Raw genomic sequence first — 19,993 nt, forward strand, 5'->3', positions numbered from 1 at the left:
CTCACATCTCCCTCTGTGTTTTTTCTCCCTCTTCCTCGGAGCCTTTTCAATAGGATTGGAGGGAGGGATAGTTAATGCTCTTCATAGGGCGCACAATGAATAAGGAAACACAACTGTGCAGAAAAGACAGATGAGTAGGGGTGGGGTGGGGGTGGGGGGTGGAGAAGCGGGGTCAGGGCAATCCGTAGCGTCGCGCATATTATTTGCGGCATCTCATGGTGCATCATCCAATCCACAGATGGAATATTTTCCCATGTGTTCCTCGCAGGCTTGTCGAGAAGGAAGCGTCCGGTGCTCCAGAGCTGGTGTCACGGTGCATTCAGACATTCAGCGCAATATGAGCCTTGGGAGGGGATAAAAAAAAAAAGGAAGCCCTTTTTAACCCGAGTGGTTGGATTCGCCAACTCCCTTACCGCATCTCCTCCTCTCTGACATTTGTACATGCACGCGCACTCTCCCCTCTCTTTCGTTTTGGGTCGGCTTTAATCGAATGAATGCACCCGCACCTTCGTGTGATGAGGTTGTAAATGAGTTTACGCGCACGGTGTCACAAAAAGGGGTCGTTTATGTGCAACCTGCTCGACTGTTGGACTTTTTTTTTCTTTTCTAACGCATGTTTGACGTGAATAAGTCATTCCAGCATCTGGCTTGCAGACCTCCCTCGACGCACGCGTAAAGCCCGTTCCTTCACTCATCTCAATGTCCTGTGTCCCCAAATTCGGTGCGTGCGCGCGTACTTGCGCACGCGCGCGTGACACTTATCTGCCAATTTACATACTTCCATATTAGTGCCGCAGAGAAGTAGAATAATCTCTGTGATGACAGTCAAAAGGAAGTGGGCTTTTGTAAAGAGGCTTTGACGACAGCCAGCCTACATTTATAGCGCGATCCCATATATGAAGGTGCCCAAATGGGGCTTCCTGGAGCAGTCATGCGACACCGAGCAGATTAGCTCCAATCCGGATAAAGGGGGAGCCTTTTATATACAAATCAACTTCAAATCACTTTTTAAGCCACTTAGATATACACGCCAAAGCAGAATGCTAATGCACTTTTCATTGCTGCAGCTTAGGGAATGGAAGGAGATTAGTTGAATTTGGTGTCACTATGCGAGTCGTGTTTGGGGGGGGGGGGGGGGGGTAACTTAATGTTGTGCATTCCCAGTGTCTATTCTGTATTGTTTTTCCAAATTCACATCAAACTTTTACCTTTAAATGGTTCACACTTTTATCATCAGTCTCAGGTCAAACTGGCTCGTTGCATAGACACGTGTTTGTTTTGAAAGAAATCCACGCATCCAGTGATGCATCACGGTCACGTGTGAATGAATCGCTAATGCCACCGAACTACATTATTCCCCTAATGTATGCATTTTTTTTTTTGTGAAATAAAGACTTAGGGATGACAAAGTGAAGTTGTCGCTCTGATGGAGGTGGTTGGGGGTGCGGGGTGCGTAGGGGTGCATTGTCTGCGAGGAGCCGCCTGCCTGCTGCTGCCTCCCTCGTACAGTGGCAACTTCGCCCACCACCCCTCCCCTCTTCTTCATTCCACATCCATCAATGACTCTTCTTCACTCTTTCATGGACAAAGTATGTCCACGTCCATTCTTGCAGGGAGTTTGATTGTTATAGATTTGAATGACTTGGGGAGCGGAGCTTGTGCGTAAAAATGGAGAGAAACTTTTACGCGCGGACATAAGAAGTCATACCATAACGGCAACATTTTTTTTTTGTTTTTTTGTTATGGTAGTAAACATGTTTAATGGTTGTATTTTTTTCCCCACACTTGTGTAAAAAAAAATCTTCAGAAACTCAAAACCTAGTTAGTGCAACTCAAGTTCGAAATGCAACAATAAACAGAAATGAACGTAGTATGGGAGGGAAACGTGACGTCAAAATTGCAACAAATAAAAAGAAAAGTTATTTCAGCACGGCAACTAAAGGTTGGGATACAGACATGAAGATTAATTGACTGTGTAGGCCTATATCTTCAAGTAATGTCTAAGCCAAATACTAAAACGAAAAGCTTTTTTATCTTTCACAGGGAATTTAAATTGACGCTAATTGGAAGGTAATATAAATTTTAATCTTATTGTGAGGATAAGTGTTTCAGATAATGGATGGATGGATGCTCCCTCTCTTCGTGCACAAAAATGTAGCTGGAACTGATCGAAGCTATGGATGGGTCAGTCACTTCTATTTTGCAGGGCCATATATATATATATATATATAAAAATCTTCACGTTATTCAGATAAGTGGTAGTGTTTCCCATCCTGTTTGTTGACCTGGAATCCGGAATTTATGTTATGAAACACAAATATGTGGTTACTCATTTGAATCCGCACTACTAGTATTGTTTCATATCCCCAAAAGGTTATTTTACAGAGCATGTAATGACATAATAATCTGACAGTCCAACTTCAATAGTGGCCAATATTTTGCAAACAGCCGCCTGTGGGGCCTCCTCTTTACCCCCCCCCACGCCCCCCACCCCCTCCTCCTGCTCGTCCTCCTGCTCCAGTCTGCTTCAGCTCTTCTACTCTATCTTCACTCTCCTGTCGTTTGGCGGCGCCGCATTGATAATAAATCCTCATCTCTTAAAACGATCAATTGTCTTTATAAACACGGGATAACTTCACCAGTGATTTAATGTCACGGCGCGACAGAAAATGGAACTACCAAACAAACTCCGCTTGGACCGGTGCCCGATTTTGGCGGCAGCATTGTTATTACTACCTGCGTTGACGTAAGTGCACTTGAGAGCTATGCAAATTATGTTTCGACTGTCGGCTTTAAGACACATTTATGTTTGGAATTTAAGAGTGTTTCAAGTTTTTTTTTAAAGTCTTTAAGTTTCTGTTTTGATCAAAAACGTCACAGAAATTTGTGACACACACAAACACACACAACGAGTTATTTATGCAAAAAAAACTTAAATTAAATTTAGGCTATACTCAAAATCTATCTATCTATCTATCTGTCTATATATATATATATATATATATATATATATATATATATATATATATATATATTATTTCTGAATGCACTTTCACTCACCATTATTTTCACATTATACAAGCTTACTCGACGTGCTTGTGCGCCCCGCAGGGTCCTGTGTAATGACATCCTCAGCCTGAAGGTGGCAGGAGATCCGGTGCTAACCCCCAACTCGGTGTGCCTGCGCCTGGCGGGCCTCAGTAAGCGTCAGATGAGGATGTGCGTGCGTCGACCCGACGTGACGGCCTCCGCTCTGCAGGGCATCCAGGTGGCCATCCACGAGTGTCAGCACCAGCTGCGGGACCAACGGTGGAACTGCTCCTCGCTGGAGAGCTTCGGCAAACTGTTGCACCACAGCAACATTCTCAACAGAGGTGAGAGACGTACGCAACAAGTGACAATTTGTAATGGATTTACAGTGAACCCACGTTTACTGCCTGAGATACATTCAACAATATAGGGCTACTTGCAAAATGTGAAAATTCACTTGTAAAAAAAAAAAAAAAACATTTTGTGTAACAGTTTTATGGAAGCGTATTGCATTCACTTGAAAAACAACAACTCCTGTTTTTCTATTATTATTTTAAAAAAAATTGTTTTTTATTTGTTTTGAGTATTTTTTTTTTAATTTTCTGTTTTTCTGAAAAAAAAATTCTGTTTTGCTGAATATTTTTTTCTGTAAAAAAAGAAAAATTCTAAAAAACGGAAGACATTTTTTTTCCCAAAAAACAGAGTTGGTGTTCTGTTTTTCGGGGTAAATTTTATTTTTTTACCTCTGAACTCCAAGTGACTTGTTGCAAACTCGCTAATAGCAGAAGCGGACACTTTCCCGCATAGCTCCATATGCAATAAGATGGTCATGTTTACTTACTGGCTCTCAATAAAGGAATGAATGTGTATACTGTATTGTGGTTTGTTCTCTAATCTCTGAAGGAAAACCTTTTTTTTTTTTTTTTAGTATTCAGAAAAACAGAAAAATAATTATTTTATAAAACAGGGAAAAATTACTCAGAAAAAAAATATTCAGGAAAATATTTTTTTTAAAACAGGAAAAAAACTTTAAAAAATAGGGATTTCCCCCCCAATAAAACAGAAAAAAATACAAAAACAAAGCTTTTAAACTTTTTCTTTCTTTTCTGTACCAGATAGAATAAAGAAAAAATGCACATCCACTACAGTAGGTGGCAGTGGTTTCCTCATTGACATAATGTACATGAGTATTAGCTCCTCTGCAGAGGCGTACTTACAACAATTATATAGACAAATGATAGATGTGTGTGTGTGTGGGGGGGGGGGGGGGGGTAATATTTTGTTGTTCCTCGGAAGGTATAACAAAAAAATCATTGAGAAGCACTGCTTTAATTCATTCTGTGACCACGCTTGTAACTCAAAACACTCGTATCACAAATCACCATTCCCTATTGAAATGAATGCAAATTATGTTAATCCGGTACTTACTTTATTTTAAAAAAATAATCAAAAAAAACAGAATGCAAAGATTAATTAAACAGTTAGTGCATCATGATTATAATTTGTTGGGCTCTTTTTGATGCTCACAATTTGGTCACCATTAAGCTGCTGTAATAATAGTGTGAGTAATGTTATATTGACTGGCTACATGTGTTCCTGCTTAAAATGTTATAACACATCCAGATGCTGTGGCGTTTCCCATTATGTGTTAGCATTAAGCTAGCAGACTTCAAGGCAAAGTCATGTAGTTGTTTCAAATACGTGTGATTCTCTAAGTTGTAACTTGGATTATGTTCACTGCCACATCTTACATTGTGTACGATGTGTGTTTCCACAAGGTTTTCGTGAGAGCGCCTTCTCACTAGCCTTGTTAGCAGCGGGTGTGGCACACTCGGTGGCCTCAGCCTGCAGCATGGGCAAGCTGGGGGGATGTGGCTGTGAGGGCAAGCGTCGCCAGAACGATGACAAGCTCCGATTGAAGCTCACGCAGCTGCAGTTGCAGACGCTGCAGAAAGGCGGCTTGCCCGCCGACCTACTCCCCGCCCACCACTCTGCGCGGTTCAAGCCTTTTCCGGATGAACTCACCTCCATGCAGGAGACTTGGGAGTGGAGGGGCTGCAACCGTGACTTGCGTTTTGGGGAGCGTTTCTCCAGGGAGTGGCTGGACTCCCGGGGATCGCCGAGAGACATCCACGCTCGTATGAGGATACATAACAACCGAGTGGGACGACAGGTGAGCGCACATTGTTCTTCATGTAAGTTTAGTGCTCTCATACACGGTATGGACATAAATAATAAATCAAAGTTGGGCGTCATGGTAAGCATAGCAGATTAGCTATGTAACATCACATATTTTCGTTTTACTGTGCTGTCTGTAATGCAAGTGAGAATCGATTCTCAATTGCCTTACCTGGATGAATAAACGATAATAAGATAAAACAATCTCCCCGCGATTGACTGAGTTCGGACCAGGGTTTAATTTGGCTTTGGTGAGCCACTGGCAGAGGTGGAGGACTCAAGTCACATGACTTGACTTGAATCAGACTCGAGTTGTCGATTTTAGGACTTGGCTAAAACTTCTGAAAGGCTTGAACGACATGACTTGAAAAGTCATACTATTTACGTGTGAAAATCTAAAGTTTCAATATAGTGTGCCTTTTGTTTATGAAAGTTACGTTTTTTGTGTCGTGCACCTCACACCTAGCAAAACTAGCCGCTAGTGTGCTACCAAACGAGTGTTGAAGCCACCTCATTAAGCGAGTATTACAAAGATGATTACATTTGGATGCAAGTTTTTTTTAAATAAAATTGAGACAGACAATGGCATTAATCTGAATTTGCAACACAAAAGATAAAGACATGTACGCATACAACATCTGCCTTCATCTGTCATGAATGAAACCCACAGATGTATGTAAGCTATTAGCTAAGTTAGCTTCACAGTTTAGCTCACTGCATAGCAAGTCAAATATTAACTGAACTCTATGTCAGTTATGCATTTAATCAAGAAGACAATAATATGGAGACTGGAAAACATTGTGGAAACAAACGAATAATATTCCTGATGTAATAAATATTTTATACTTTATTACTATTTTTTTTATCTTATATGCTAGTCCTCCTGGCTGAAGTAGGTCATAGGATACCATAATTAATTTCCAGTTCTTATTCTGTTTAATGAGCAGATTTTCTCTCCAAAGTCCAGACATTTGTTAATTTGCCTGCTATGTTGCTGTTGAATGTTCTCCGAATCTCCACGTGCTGTTTCAGCCAGACGTTTATGAAAAGTGGACTTTATCGCCCAAACAGTTATCTACCAGTAATTCCTGTTAAATGCTGTAGCTACAATATGTCAATCTTTGGTTAGCTTAGCAATTAGCATGGCTTTTTTCTTCGTCAGAACGATACTTGTCAGAAATACAGCATATTTCCCATCATTATTTGAGGCAATGATTTAGGTGTGACTACAACGTGTTCAGCCGCAGCATTAGCCAGCTGAAGCTAATTGCAAGCTAGCCGGTATAGCGCACGTAGCACCAAGCTGTGCCTCAACTGGTGGGTGACGTGAACGGCACAGCAAAGCATTTTGCGACATCTCAGTAATTGATTGTCAGTTTTGCTATTCAATATGTTTAATGAGGCACAGAATGCTAATTTTGCCTCGCAAACTGCTTACTGGTATTTCGAGCCTTGTCATGCCATATCCATGTCTGATCTGCTCGTATTATTCCTCTTTCCACACACAGATAGTAGCAGACAACATGAAGAGGAGGTGCAAGTGTCACGGCACGTCAGGAAGCTGCCAGTTCAAGACCTGTTGGCACGTTTCACCAGAGTTCCGGCTCGTGGGTTCAATACTCAAGGAAAAATTCCTTTCGGCCGTCTTGGTCAACTCCCAGAACAAGAACAATGGAGTTTTCAATCCCCGAATTGGAAACGCTGGCCGCAGGAGGTCGGGGAGCCTGAACAGAAGTCGCGGTGGCAGCTTGTCCCGCGAGTTGGTGTACTTCGAGAAGTCCCCCGACTTTTGCGAGCGTGACGCGGCCGTAGACTCTTTGGGCACGCACGGCCGCATCTGTAACAAAACGAGCCACGGCACGGACAGCTGCGGCTCGCTGTGCTGCGGCCGAGGACACAACATACTGAAACAGACCCACAGCCAGCGCTGCAACTGCAGGTTTCACTGGTGCTGCTACGTTCTGTGCGAGGAGTGTCGCGTCACAGAATGGGTCAGCGTGTGCAAGTAGATCTGCACCGGTCCAATCTAGATTGCCTTAACGCTTCATTTTATCCTCTGCTGTTTTTCATGTGATTGTTTTTTGCTGGTGTACAAACGTACTGGACAATTTGGGAGATGCTCATCATCTGGTGTGTATTGTCACAAGGCCAAGTCCGAGACTGAAGAGGCAACTTGTGTCACGGTGTGCTCGGATGCTTTCCTTTTCGTCCTGCTGCCTCATCTCATCGATGTATTTTAGTTCTAAATGTATATTTGTAAATCTATTTTTATTAATATTATTACTGTGTTGTCATTGGCCGAGGGCTCATGACCAGAACTGCTTGGTTGTAATTAGTCTCTTCTAATGCTCTTTAATTTCCAGTTGCACCTGTGGCTTTGGACACACAACAAAACTTTTTCTTTTTTTTCCAGTTTCATCCCCCCCCCCCCAAATACAAGTTAGATTATGCAAATGATGGATCAGTTTGACTTTACACAGATATAGAAGAACACATGTAGGACTTTGCTGCGATACTCTCAAACAGAGATTGGAAAGCTGATGCATTTTGAATAAATTCCGTCATAGAGCAATTGCTACATGTTGCTAGTGCCAGCAATGCTGATGTCAATTGTGTGACTGTTTGCTTAGAAATCCTGACTTGAGCTTTTCCCACTCTGCACTCGTGAGATGATCCACTTTAGTACCACTTTTTATTTATTGCCACTTTATACTGTGAGAGGGGCTTTTAATGCCTGCAGTATATTGTTGACTTAACTTTTACTACTACTGGAGAGAAGCACCAGGAAAGCACAGAACAGACTTTACTGCATCAGTGGAGGATAATCTATTTAGACTAGAGTTCATAAATTCTCTACAACATGTCGCTGAGACGCTGTAAGCTACTTGCCAATGTGGCAAGTAGCAATATCCACCTGTCCATTTTATTTTTATCCCAATTAGGATCACAGGTGAGCTGGAGCCTATCCCAGCTGATTTTAGGTGAAAAACAGGAAACAGGAAACATTTCTTGACAATAATATGTTATATGCGATCTCATTAGTCTAAACATGACATTCTTAATTATATTACTAATTATTATTAATATTACATTTGTGGAATATGAGTTATGCAGAAACAGCTTCAGAAAACAGGTGAGCTGTGATTGGTCGTTGCCTGAGCCCTGAGCAACTGTGATGTCATATTCAGTCGACAGTAAGTGGCAAAATGGCCGCCTCCTGAGATGGATAAAAACTGTTGGATTTTGCGACTTAACTCATATTTCACTAACGCAATATTGACCGAAATGCCGTACTTAGACTAGTGGTGCTGCATAGAACATGTTATTGTCATGTTTATTTTTTTTTTTGGGGGGGGGTTAACTTCCCCTTTAAGAACTTACTTTGCTCCATATTTTTTATCTTACTGTACTCTTGCTGCTTCCAGTCAAATAGTCTTGATTGGCGCTCTTTGCGACAACTTCTGGCAAGTATTACCAGACACAACATTTACAGTCCATACACATAGACCACACCTTGAGTACGTTGACGTCACAGCCGTATTGGATGTGGCAAAGTGAAGTGATTTGCACTTGCTCCTTGCTGGGTTGGCAGACTGACGGGAAGCCGGTCTGTGGCGTCACCTCGTCACGTGGATTTTAAATAACAACACTGACTCATACCGAACCATTGCTTTGGATTGTATTATGTCATTGTGAATATAATTAACTGATTTTATGGCTAATACAATGGCCACATCCAATATGGTGGACGATCGTACAAATCAGGCCATCCGGCTCAAGGCTGTGTCTGTAACAGAAATAAAGACAAAAAAATGGAAAAGAAAATTAATGTCCAAAAGGTTTTTAGCGCCTGTGGTTTCTTTTATGAAGTGGGTTCAAATGCCTCTTTAGTTGCCGATAACAATGTAATACGTCCCTCACTTGTGGTACTGTGATTGTGCCAGTGACAGTAAACACCAAAATCGATGTTGGCATCTTAAACTCAACCTCTGTAAATATGACAACGATCACAGCAATATTTCTGATTGGCGCTCACTACAGAAGCTTATGTCACCTAATGAGGAAAACGCTTTGTCTCTAAAATGGAAAATATTGAGGCGATCATTCTGATATTTTCAGAGGTTGATGTAAGTAGAGATGTCCACACGATTGACTGCATTTTTGTGACATGAAGCGACATAAGCTTTTTTATGCTTATGCTACCTGAAAATCCCGTGAGCAACATGCACCCATGTATGATACACTCCCACCCCTCAAAATCACCCTTAAAAAGCTTTTACTTCTTCTTCTCTGTATTCTACTTGTGTGTAATACAGTCCGACTTGCTGGTATCTCTTAGTATCAGAGTGAATAATATGAATAAATAAAGATTCAAAACATACCAATAAAATGTAAATGCTTTTAAGTCCTGGTTAAAAACAATGCTCTTTTCCTAAACCTATGAACAGAGAATAGCTGAATAGAGACTGGATTTCACTTTCCTTTCTTTTCTTTGATCCTTCCTCTGGTCTCCTAACAACCTCACGACTCTAGCTGGATTCTGAAGTATTCGGTTTAAGTGAACGGTACGGGGTTTTTAATAGGTTTTAGGGGAACTAATGAGTACACACTCACATGCACGCAACATATTCTAAAAAAATAAAAAATAATAAAAGAGAGAGCAATGATGATGACATGTCGAATCGGTAAAATTACCGAATGAACAATACTGAGCTCTCTCAAAAAAAAGAAAAAGAAAAAAGAGACTGGAACCCCAAACTTGTGTGAGACACACTAACCACAACACACAACAACCCAACAGGCATCCTTGTGCACAGATGAGCTTTGACCCTGTACTCTTGACGACCTGCTTTTCTCTGTCATGCACTTTCAGCAAAATGCTAATGTCAGCACCTGGCCGGGATCATTTGTAATATCTCCGATGTCTGCACGGAAAACCTCTTCTGCCGCTGGATTTAATGCCAATTATGTCGTTTTAGTTCAGACTTGGGTAAATAGCATTTGACTACTGAGGAATGGCAGTGCCGGTGGCTGAATTGACTCCTCTGCTTGTTTGGTTTTTAGTGAGGAGGAAGAGAGACAACGACTGGTATGAAACGATAAGGGTCTGAATTGCTGGTTTGCATTTATTCATCCTTTCACCCCGGAGCTGCTGAAACGCGGAATTTCCTGTCACCGTTTCTCCCATGTGTCAGACAGAGGTTGGTGGACGGACTGGAATTGTTTTCTCTCCCCCATGCAAAAAAAAAAAAAAGAAAAAAAAAACCCTCATTGACAGCGGCCGAATAATGACAACCAGACTGGATTGAAATTAAAGAGAGGCAACCGGAGAGGACGTCGAGAGATATAAAAGTGACCCGCAGTGATTGACATCATGATTTTATGTCTAAAGTGAGGCGATTTAGTGCGTTAAGCTGGATATGAAGATAGAGATACAGTAGATCCATGCTGTAGCACAGGAGTAAAGGACAAACGGGGGCTATGGAGAAGGGATGAATACGTGCGCGCTTTATAAATACAAGCCTCACAACATCTGCTTCTCAACTCCCCTTTCATTTTTGATGTGGGACGAAACTGGGAAGGAGAGCGGCAGAGAAAACACAAGGAAGCAGCTACCCAGAACATCAAAGCACCCTGCCCTCAACATGCAAGCCCTCATTAGTTCAGCTAGCAGAACCGACCAGACTTGTGATTGTGTTTGCTGGGGTGCACGCTGGCAGATACTTCAGAGGAGAGGTTCCTTTAAGTCATAACTAGCCACCCCACCTCCGCCACCCGAGCCCGCCGTAACCCCCCTGTAACCCTCACCAAAACTCTCGGCTCACGCAAAAAAACCCGCCGTGAGCCCCCACCAGCCGCTCCACCCCGTAATCTGGTGTGCAGCTGCAAACATCTGCTCCCCGCTTTATTCCTGTGCCTTCAACCACCGGATTGATAAACACATCGAGCGCTGCACAAAAGCGTCACCGAGGCCGCAGCGATGGGCTCCAAGCAGGCTTGGATTTAATGTTCCTGTTTGGTATTTGTTTGAGCACATTGAAGATTAACTCTAACTGTTACTGTTTTGTTCCATATGAGTACCTACTGTAAATGGCTTTTAACATCAAATGCATGCATTGTCATGAGGAACATCTATTCACCAATTACATTGATGGTATTTTTCCGAACTTGTCATGATAAAGGTCTCCATGTTGTTTTGTTGTAGTGCTGCTTACTGAGTGTTTAAATAAATGTTTGATATAGCCAACATAAAAAAAAAAAAATACTGTGCTGTGTTTGGCTGCAACAATTTAGGTGAGAAAGACAAAGACTCGTGTCACCGTTTACTAGCATCCATTTTTGAAAAAGTGCAAGAGCGCTAAACATTTGTCAAGAAAAAGACGGCGTTTGTGGCTTTCACCAATTGGCTAGAGATGATCTCACACACAATCGTGGCCAATAGATGGGTTGACACGGCTCACCTGTTTTCTGGGTTTGCCCAGCAAACTGAGCCATGATTGGTCCTTACCTGTTTCCCGAGCATGGGTGATGCCATCTTCAATCGACAAGTGGAAAAATGTATTTTGAAGGTATTATGAAAAATAATACATTTCTCATATTAATTACAGGCAAAATATTATCTTCTTGCTGTTGAAAATGTCTCATTGAGTCAAGTATCCATTGAACTCACATAATAATGCTTGTACAGAGAAAAAAAAAGAAATACTGTACTCACGTACAGTGCAGTTAAATAATAAAGTAACTAATTCAAATTAAGAACAGTAAATATGTGTACTTTTACTTTGTTACTTGATTAAGTGAGAGGACTTCAATACACTCTTATGGTACAACGCCTATTCTGTGACACCATGGCAGGAGGAGTCACAAAGCATCCTGTTACGTTTGACTTATTTATTAAGACGATCACTGTGTTAATTATTCAAGAAAGTTTGCTTTTAGATTCTTTGTTTGTGTCACAATGGTTTGGTTCCCTGTCGTAAAGCACACCTACAAAAATGCTGTTCCGTGTGTACAAAACTGAAGAAATGTGTCAAATTCAATGGGGGGAAAAACTTAGTAATGTGCTATTCCGTTTAAGAAGAGACAAACTGAATCTTCGTTGTACTGCTGCATTAATGCATGCACGCGCGACTACCCAAATACCGCGAGATTACGTGGATGTGTCATCGCGAGGTTTGCGACTAGCCTGACTCTCGCTTCCATCCAGCTGGCAGCCTCCCGTTGACGGGTAAGTGGAAATGAAATGCCAGCGGCAAAATGCGCCATCGTTTAGTCGAGTAGACCTGACAATTCTGTCCCCGATGTTCTGTTTTAAATAAATATAACTGAATTGACGTTTTTTAATCGACGACATCAGGCCGACCGGTGTGCTCCAGTCGTGACTCTCTGCGGCGATTGCAGCACACACACATTCGTGGGTACATCATATTATTTTATTAAATCAGGAATGGTGGGCTTTTAATGTGTGCCTTTCGAACACGGCGCCTGCTTCATTGTCATCATCATCAACAACAACAACAACATCATGATCTCTCGCCAGCCAATTGATGAGGTACACGTATCAGAAGTGACTGCAGCATAATGCAGCAAACTGCAATGGAACCAAACACGCTGATCATAATAATGCTTAATTCATGTTTTGTTTTAAATGGGATTTTTATTGGACTATTTCGAGACCGCATTGAGTTCTCTTTAATCCACGCATTTACTCATACCATGCCGCACGATCTAAATAGTTTTGACTCTGGCATATTTATTTATCTATCCTCTGTGTACGTGCTGTATATTTAATTTAATATTAAACACAGTGAAATTACACTGTAAGGAAGCCCTAATATTTTGGATATAAAATAAGGGGTTTTATTTTTAGAAGTAGCTTTCAGGGATTTGGTGTAGTTAAACAGAAATACAGCCAAGACCAAACGCGAATAGGATATGCCTAGTTACCAGCAGGTGTGCAGGAGCACTTCAGGACAATAAACCCAAGAAAAGATCCAGGAACATAATACTTTAAAAAAAAAATAAAATAGTGTTGCAAGCTGTGTCAAATGCTATTTTTAGTATATGCCACAGGCACAAGATAATATAACAATTCTAACCGGCATAAATTATTTATCCTCTGCAAAGAGCAACTAATACTGCTGTACTGAGAAGCTGAGAAAGGAGCTGAGTCTCCAGTACATTGTATCCGTCTGGTTTATACTGCCTCCAGATGGCCAATGAGCAGCACAATATGCACATCAGGCCCAATGACAAATGAATAAACTATTAATATAAATTTCATACTGTATTTGTTGCAAAGGTTATTTGGATACAATACTGGTATTAAGGCTTCAAATGTGACAAATTCAAACGTTCCATCTGCTTGCTGTGCATGTCTTTAATCATAGAGACTATCGCTGCATTTGTGAAAGCCAGTAGCTTAAAAGTGGTTATTTGGCACCACATGAAAGTCACTTCACATTAAAATGAGAAAAAAATGAAGCATTGTGACTGCTTTCTCCACCAAGCTGCTGGTGCGCAAAGCATTTTGCAGCTCCACCGCCTTCCGAGGTGTGAAGAACTTTTACTGGCTTTCTTCTGAGGTGGCTCTGCCGTAACAGGGTAATAATGCTCAGAGCTGTTTTTCTAAAAGCCGCAGTGTCCCCGCCACATGTTTTCTTGTGCGGTCTAGACATTCTAAACGTGCGGTTTACTGTTTGTTTTTCTTTTCTATCGTGCATGCTACACGTTGTCTTAAACAGGTTTCTGGTTCCTGGTTTCATAGTTCTGTTGCAGCTGAGGAGCGAGCCACCGGTCGTCATCATGGGCAACATATTTGGAAACCTGTTGAAGAGCCTGATAGGGAAAAAGGAGATGAGGATTCTCATGGTGGGGCTGGACGCCGCTGGGAAAACCACCATCCTTTACAAGCTGAAGCTGGGCGAGATCGTCACCACCATTCCCACAATTGGTGTGTGAGGCGAGAAACTGTGAAAAAACATCTAACGCCGAATTCAGCCTGTGTGATTCCTTTATCATTTCCTTTTGTTCAGGTTTCAACGTTGAGACTGTGGAGTACAAGAACATCAGCTTCACCGTGTGGGACGTGGGCGGCCAGGACAAGATTCGTCCCTTGTGGAGGCACTACTTCCAAAACACTCAGGGTAAGTGGCCACGTTGGTTCTCCGATGTTGCTGTGTGCACACTGTCATGTCTGACTCATATTTTAGATTAGGTCATTACTCTACAGCTGAACACAGCCCACAAATGTATTAGTCACAAGACTGACAATTAATAAAATTCAGCAATGAAGAACATTTAGTGCTTAAAATCCCTTTGAAGTGAAAAATAAATGTCTTGTGAAGATTGTGGTTATCAAATTTGAATGCTAAAAATGCTATTGTATGCGCTATATGTGAAACCACGGCCTGCTGAGAAATAGATGCTATTTCATGGATTTTACACATTCTACATGTACTAGCTAAAAAATATATATCTCATAAAAGCCTCTGCCTGGAATATACAGTATCCCACCTGGTCAGGAAGAGATGTGGCATGTGCTAGCCGCCAGCTAGCACGCAAGCTAACAGGCTTCCTCTGGGTTGGCAGACTGGCGGGAAGCCGGTCTGTGGTGTCACCTCATCACGTGGATTTTAAATAACAACACTGAGCTGTTCTGCATTTTCAAGATAGAGACATAGCTAGCTAGCTGTAATGACAGAATTGGACCGAGGATTAATCAGTAACTGAATCAGTGGTCTTTTAGCATGTGTGCGAAGTGTGATGACATTTGACCCACAACTGACATCTTGGCTTGAAAATGGCGGCTTCCTACCAGAGCTTGTTTGTGATGGGAGACCTTGTTTTCAACTAGGCCTACTTAACTTGTTGTTATCAAACCATTGCTTGTTTTAATAAAAGTGGAAAACAATCCAATTATTGTGTTGAATAGGCAACTGAATCACGTGATGTTTACATTGATCTGCGCGTGTCACACGACTGTAAACCAACTGTTCGGTTGTAATGTAGTGGGTGATTGTAACCGGCAGATCCAAATCGATCACCTTACATGTAAACAATTGAACAGAGATCTTTAATCTAAACGATTTAAATTGGAATTACAATAATAGAAAGCTCAGTAAGACCATATCTGGCAGATGGTGAGGGAATATACAATATATATACAAATACAATATATTTATATATATATATATATATATATATATATATATATATATATATATATATATATATATATATATATATATATGGCCTGGTGGGCACAGTATGAACCTGGAAAAAAGTGGTTGTTTTTTTTGTTTTTGTTTTTTTCCCCCTTCTTTACATATAACCATTCATTTCTTATGAAACAGAGTTCCTGTTGGTTTGATAAATGTATCCAATTCAATTCAATTTATTCCACTCTTAAAAACAAGCAAAACAAAACATACAAAGGTTAAAAAACAAAAAATACAGTTACACATTAAGAAGACAGGCAAACTAGTGTTTCCATATGTTTGACTGGTAGCGAATTGCACTACATCCAATATTTGTGAGTGACACCAAAATCTCATTTTGAGACCCTTTCCAAAGGTTTTAAAGGTTTAAAGGTTTGACAACACCAACAAAACATCCAAATTAATCAGAGGTCAACTAGCATCTTGGAATGCTTGCGTTGGACATTCCACTTTTCCTTATTGTTGCATTATGAGAGTGCTCTCGTCTTCTCCGCGCAGGCTTGATCTTTGTGGTGGACAGCAATGACCGCGAGCGTGTGAACGAAGCTCGAGAGGAACTCATGAGGATGTTGGCTGAGGACGAGCTGCGGGACGCTGTTCTTCTCGTCTTCGCCAACAAGCAGGTATGGAGTCGGTTGGGCGTCTTCATCTGCTACGTCACCGAATGAAATGCCTGACGCACCTTCTGCTGCCATTTTGTTTTTCAGGACCTGCCCAATGCCATGAATGCGGCGGAGATCACGGACAAGCTGGGCCTGCACTCCCTGCGCCACCGCAACTGGTACATTCAGGCCACCTGCGCCACCAGCGGTGACGGCCTTTACGAGGGCCTGGACTGGCTGGCCAATCAGCTGAAGAACAAAAAGTGAGAGGGAAGCGGGGAAGTGCCAGCTCCAGGTAGTACTTCTTTTGGATGCATTGAGTTTCCATGGAGAGGCAGTGCTGAGAAGCCCCTTCCAGGTGACTCAACGGCCTTTCCCCCCAAAAACAAACTTCTCTCTCATTCTTCTACTTGATTATTTATTTGATTTATTGACTTGCTTGGATCTGCTGTGAGAGTTTTGATCATGTGCAAACCGATGTGACCTAAATGTTTTGCTTTCTATACACTGGATACATAAATTGGGATGTACAATGTGAATCATATACTGTATAATGTTACTGAACTGGCACGTGTATTGTCCCTCCTTTGCTTTTTTTATGATTTTGTCATGGTTTAAACTTATTTTGGCAGAGTAATGTTACCTAACTTTACTAGATGTAAATGATAGCAAATGTTATATTAGCATTGTGGGACTAGCAAGTTGAAAACCACTGTAGTCACATGTTCATCATTATTTGGCCAAACAATGCAGTGCATCAGAATAAAAATAAATATTTTACTTTAGCTTAAAATATCTATTTTTCTTTTTTTTTTCTTTTTTTTTAAAGACTACAGATGCGTTCATTTACCTCATAACACACTTGATAAATTTCTAGTGATAAACTTTTTTCAGAGTTTATTTATTCTGAAGCAGATTTGAAGTTTAGTTATATAATACAATATATTACTTGTTTGCTAATGGAAGCAGTGAAAGAAGACGAGCTCAAATGTATGTTACTGCTTCCCATGCTGCATGTTAATACAGACAAAGCAGGCTTGTGGGCTTATGGGAGCCATGGCTCGCTGCTGTAAATAAAGATGTGTGCTTGGTCCACTTGCCCTGGCTCGATAAGGGTTCTATTAATGCGTATGCGTCGGTGAAATGTTGCCGCTGTACTGATTGCAAGTGTCAGAATGAGGAGGTGGAGCCAGCGCCAGGCATCTCAGACGGCATGCTGCTATTGGCTGGTGTAGCCGCTGATGGACATTGATTGAATGTTTACTTTTTAACTACATTGTAAAAGCAGCTGCGTTATATCTGTCAAAGCAATTGTCATCGCTTGATCCCGAATCAGCCAAACAGTCAGTTTTTTTTTTTGTGTTTGGCTCTTGTAGTACCATCTTGCACACAAAAAATCCCACACTATTATAATATACATGTATGTACTGTATTTATAAATGTTCCTTTTCCAATTGATGGAGAATTTGGTTTAGTTTTATTCTTAATTTGCTAACTTTTACAGCTTTACATCATTAAAAAAAAACAGGCGGAGGAGCACGATGAGGCATTTTAATACGGTACAAGACCCAACTACCTTCTAATATGCAACCGCATGCTTTTGTATATGATTATGAAACGTATATCAAGGGAATTTTGATCAATTTGAACATTTTGTTGATGTCCCAGCATCATTACTGATTGAGTGTGTGTATATGTGTGCACGTGTGAGGTGCTCTCTACTACATTATTGTTTTTTGCGCAAGCATTGTTTACATTACATGCTTAAATGGCCATTGGTTGAGTTTGACTTAACAAACAGGTTTGGCCATCTAAATATGTCTCATGTCTTTAAAAAAAACTAAAACAGGCAGACTTTACCTTGACGAAATAAGAAAATATGTTTATGAATTGTGAAGAATGACAACATAGACTGAAGTGTTCAGTTACATTAATTAATTATAATACTTCTGTCCTTAAATCGCCTGGTCAATAAAGAGAATGAACATGTCTTTGTCTCACTTGTTATCGCTGACTGTTGCTCATTTGGATAGTTTGGATGGATAGAGACTTCCGGGTTTTTACACATCAGCTTTGTTTCCGGTTCCGGTTTGCGACGTGTGGGCCGCGTCCCAGTACTTATGCTTCCGCACAGCCTTTGTGCCCCTCAGTTCCGCGTTCCTGGGTGCGGGTGTGTAGTGTGTCTGTCTCAGTTGTCTGAAGCATTTCAGAGAGCTGAGACGCCCCTGCTCGCTCCCGGCGATGGGTGGTTGGGGGGTGCAGGGGTGGGGTGCGAGTGTTGGAACGCGGCCGGAAGTGGCCAGAAACGGCGCTGATGTGCAAAACCCGGAAGTCGGAAGTCCGTGGCATCTACCCCATTCAGGTTACACCCAACATCCACCTCAACACAAGGAAATTTACTCAAGACTGTAACTTTTTATCCTAAGCGTGTTAAAATAACACTGCTTACTGTATATTTGATCGAACGCTGGGTATTTAACACTGACTGATTTGCTGTGTATCTAGCAGATAGCATGAAATGTATGGAAAAACTACAAAAATGCAAGGGCTGGTGATGGACCAGAGAGACTGGCTCTTTTCTTGTTTATTCCAAAGGTGTTTGATGGGATAAGGTCATAGGGTTTTTAAGTTATTCCACCACCATGCCAGGGACCTTCCCCAAACTCTTCCCACAAAGTTGTAAAAAAAAAAAAATCTAATCAACCACTGAACGTGTGTCATAATATTACTTTTGTAGACAATGCCAAATAGCAAGTGAAAAAGACTAAAAACACTAGAGTGCAAAGTGCATTGACTTTAAACTATACAAAATATGAACTAAAAATGGGATATGCAAAAACATAGAGGAACAGTTATTTTGCTTTTCCATGAAGCGGAGTTTGGCACAACATATAGCTGCACTTAATCGAGTCTCATCGAAGGTCCGTGTATGGGAGAGTTAGTACCACTGTGTCTCCAGGGGTGTGACAGCAGTATGTGAGTCAGAGCTGCTCCCGGGGCCACCAGCTCTCCGGCCCCCTGCAGGATAGCTACAATAGTCGCCCCAGGGTATATGCCATAGCTGGGATTCCCACCCGTAACCGGGACGCCTTCGCCCAGGGCACAGACACACTGGCAGCAGCTCCACAATCAATTCATCAATCTTTGAAGGGAGACATAACTGCAAAAGGCCACGGCAGTCACCCCCACAGCTCGCCTTGGAAGGGGCCACCAGGGAGACTGGCTGACACCGTGGCACAAAGTGGAGAAAATCATAAAAGACGCAGAGACGACCAGACAACAAATAAGCATGCAGGTATTTTGTATGAGAGTAGTTGATTTTTATTGTCTTAAAAAGTTGTTTCTTTTTTTTTTTGCATCTCATTAAGTCGTGTTGCTTTGCGGGCATTGTGGCTGCTACGGTTTTAATGTGGCTGTCAGGGGCTTGTAGCACGTGAAGCCGGGGTTTCAACTTGATCCTGGAGATCTTGAGACTTTGTCTCCTCCTGCTGGACAGTACTGACTTTTCACACAAAGATAATATTGACATTGTATGCTCACTTTGGACAGACATTGACAGAGGAGTCTCATGAAGCTTAACAAGCCACTGAAATATTTAAAAAATAAAACGCCACAATATAAGATTGTTCTTCTCTTTACTGCGTACTACATCCATAATAACCTCTCTGATAGTGTCACATTTTAAAATTATTTTAGTGGCGCTATAATGACACTATGTAACTATTTTACAGTCTTTTTTTTTTTTAATCAGAACACAACATACAACAATTATAGAAGGCCAGTGTGGCAAAAAAATTGACAAGCTCAAACACAAAAGCTTCCAAGCACCAATGAGCAATGAAGTAGCATTTGTGTGAATGTGAGCAGGGCTTAACGATCTAACACCTCACAATACTTCTTGGTACTCTTGCGAGCAGCACTCCTTTCCTCGCCACATTTTTTTCTAGCCATCATTCCGGGATA

General features: G+C 41.4%; 2 protein-coding genes across 3 annotated transcripts; both read left to right on the forward strand.

Annotated features, from left to right (window-relative positions):
* The first annotated feature begins 2,576 nt into the window (after positions 1-2,576).
* On the forward strand, positions 2,577-7,995 carry wnt10b (wingless-type MMTV integration site family, member 10b). The gene is made up of 4 exons (XM_077583010.1): positions 2,577-2,746; positions 3,112-3,374; positions 4,809-5,203; positions 6,717-7,995. Exons 1-4 carry the CDS (start codon positions 2,670-2,672, stop codon positions 7,215-7,217), a joined length of 1,236 nt encoding a protein of 411 aa, XP_077439136.1. The 5' UTR covers positions 2,577-2,669; the 3' UTR covers positions 7,218-7,995.
* Positions 7,996-12,361: 4,366 nt separating this feature from the next.
* Positions 12,362-18,020, forward strand: arf3a (ADP-ribosylation factor 3a). 2 transcript variants are annotated; one of them, XM_077572813.1, is made up of 5 exons: positions 12,362-12,436; positions 13,953-14,161; positions 14,244-14,354; positions 15,927-16,051; positions 16,136-18,020. In XM_077572813.1, the coding sequence occupies exons 2-5, from the start codon at positions 14,014-14,016 to the stop codon at positions 16,295-16,297; spliced, it is 546 nt and encodes a 181-aa protein (XP_077428939.1). In that variant the 5' UTR covers positions 12,362-12,436; positions 13,953-14,013; the 3' UTR covers positions 16,298-18,020. The 2 variants fall into 2 exon arrangements, with proteins under 2 accessions (XP_077428939.1, XP_077428929.1); XM_077572803.1 differs by having other exon boundaries at positions 12,365-12,436; positions 13,976-14,161.
* Positions 18,021-19,993: the final 1,973 nt, after the last annotated feature.

This window comes from Vanacampus margaritifer, chromosome 1 (assembly GCF_051991255.1).
Source record: "Vanacampus margaritifer isolate UIUO_Vmar chromosome 1, RoL_Vmar_1.0, whole genome shotgun sequence".
NCBI classification, from domain to species: domain Eukaryota; kingdom Metazoa; phylum Chordata; class Actinopteri; order Syngnathiformes; family Syngnathidae; genus Vanacampus; species Vanacampus margaritifer.

Bases quoted from the DNA above. Each gene is read 5' to 3' on its own strand.
- wnt10b (XM_077583010.1), top strand. From the start codon at position 2,670: ATGGAACTACCAAACAAACTCCGCTTGGACCGGTGCCCGATTTTGGCG. The intron at 2,747-3,111 runs GTAAGTGCACTT...TGCGCCCCGCAG, and splicing joins TTATTACTACCTGCGTTGAC to GGTCCTGTGTAATGACATCC. The intron at 3,375-4,808 runs GTGAGAGACGTA...TGTTTCCACAAG, and splicing joins CAGCAACATTCTCAACAGAG to GTTTTCGTGAGAGCGCCTTC.
- arf3a (XM_077572813.1), top strand. From the start codon at position 14,014: ATGGGCAACATATTTGGAAACCTGTTGAAGAGCCTGATAGGGAAAAAG. The intron at 14,162-14,243 runs GTGTGTGAGGCG...CCTTTTGTTCAG, and splicing joins CACCACCATTCCCACAATTG to GTTTCAACGTTGAGACTGTG. The intron at 14,355-15,926 runs GTAAGTGGCCAC...TTCTCCGCGCAG, and splicing joins CTACTTCCAAAACACTCAGG to GCTTGATCTTTGTGGTGGAC.